General features: G+C 70.3%; 1 protein-coding gene across 1 annotated transcript in view; it reads right to left on the reverse strand.

Moving 5' to 3' along the window:
* The window catches only part of BCKDK (branched chain ketoacid dehydrogenase kinase), an 8,112-nt gene that overhangs the window by 3,073 nt on the left and 3,802 nt on the right, over nt 1-1,237 (reverse strand). The window contains exons 2-4 of the mRNA XM_019473627.1: nt 640-750; nt 471-518; nt 46-213 (exon numbers count right to left, since the gene is read on the reverse strand). Of these exons, the coding sequence (XP_019329172.1) occupies nt 46-213; nt 471-518; nt 640-750 (327 nt within the window). The remainder of the gene's footprint in view (nt 1-45; nt 214-470; nt 519-639; nt 751-1,237) is intronic.

The raw sequence follows: 1,237 nt of genomic DNA on the forward strand, positions 1-1,237 counted from the left end.
GAGTCTGGGGGGGGCGGGGGGACGGACCCCGCCACCCCCCCCTACGCCCTCAAAGGACCCCAGTGTCCGGGAGGGGACCCCGGCGTCTGGTACCTGGATGTGTCGTCGACACTCGCGCAGCCCCTCTGCCAACAGCGTCACCACGTCCTTGTGGTCCTCCAGCAGCTGCCGCAACAGCGCGCAGTACCGCGCCTCGTCACCCTGCGCCTGGATCTGGGGACGCGGGGACACCGCGACACCATGACACGGTGACCGGGGAGACGGGTGACAGCGGGTGCGGCGCCCTGTCACCCCCACGTGAGGATGGGTGACTCCACGGGTGACACCGGGGTCAGCCGCAGGGGGGACACAAGGATGGGGTGACGCGGGGATGGAGGTGACAGAGGGACAAGGTGACACAGGGATGGGGGTGACATGAGGACAGGGTGATGCGGAGACACAGGTGACATGGGGACATGGGTGACACTCACAGGCGGGAACTCGCTGAGCTTCTGGAAGGCACGGATGTACAGCTCGTGCTGGGGGGGGACAGCATCAGCACCCGGACGCCGGGGTCCCCTCCCTGGACACCTGGGTCCCCTCCCGGATGCCAGGGTCCCCCCCCAGGATGCCTGGGTCCCCGTCCCCCCATGGACGCACCACGTGGAGGATGGTGGGGTTGCAGCCGATGATGAAGGGGAGGCTGCGGAAGCCCTTGATGCGGTGGGCGATGCGCACCGGCAGCTCTTGCTGGAGGTAGCGGGCGCTCTTCTGTGGGGGGGGGGGAAGAGGGGCAGCGGGGTGGGGGGCGCTCTTGTGGGGGGGGGGGGGAAGGGGGCCAGCCGGTCGCCTGGGTCCCCTCGACCGGACGCTGGGGTCCCCAAACCAACCCGGGTCCCCCAACCCCTCTGGACCCCTGGGTCCCCCTGCGTTCTCTCGGACCCACCCACCCGTATGCCTGGGTCCCCCCCGGACGCCTGGGTCCCCTCCTAGCCAGATACCTGCTGGGGTCCCCAAACCAACCCGGGTCCCCCAACCCCTCTGGACCCCTGGGTCCCCCTGCGTTCTCTCGGACCCACCCACCCGTATGCCTGGGTCCCCCCCGGACGCCTGGGTCCCCTCCTAGCCAGATACCTGGGTCCCCTCCTGCCTGGACCCCCAAAGCCACCTGGGTCCCCCCTACCCAGACACCTGGGTCCCCCAAGACATCTGGACGCCTGGATCCCCCCCGGGGTGTCCCCCCCGAACGCCGAACGCC

Source organism: Aptenodytes forsteri, unplaced genomic scaffold (assembly GCF_000699145.1).
Source record: "Aptenodytes forsteri isolate BGI_AS27 unplaced genomic scaffold, ASM69914v1 Scaffold152, whole genome shotgun sequence".
NCBI lineage: Eukaryota > Metazoa > Chordata > Aves > Sphenisciformes > Spheniscidae > Aptenodytes > Aptenodytes forsteri.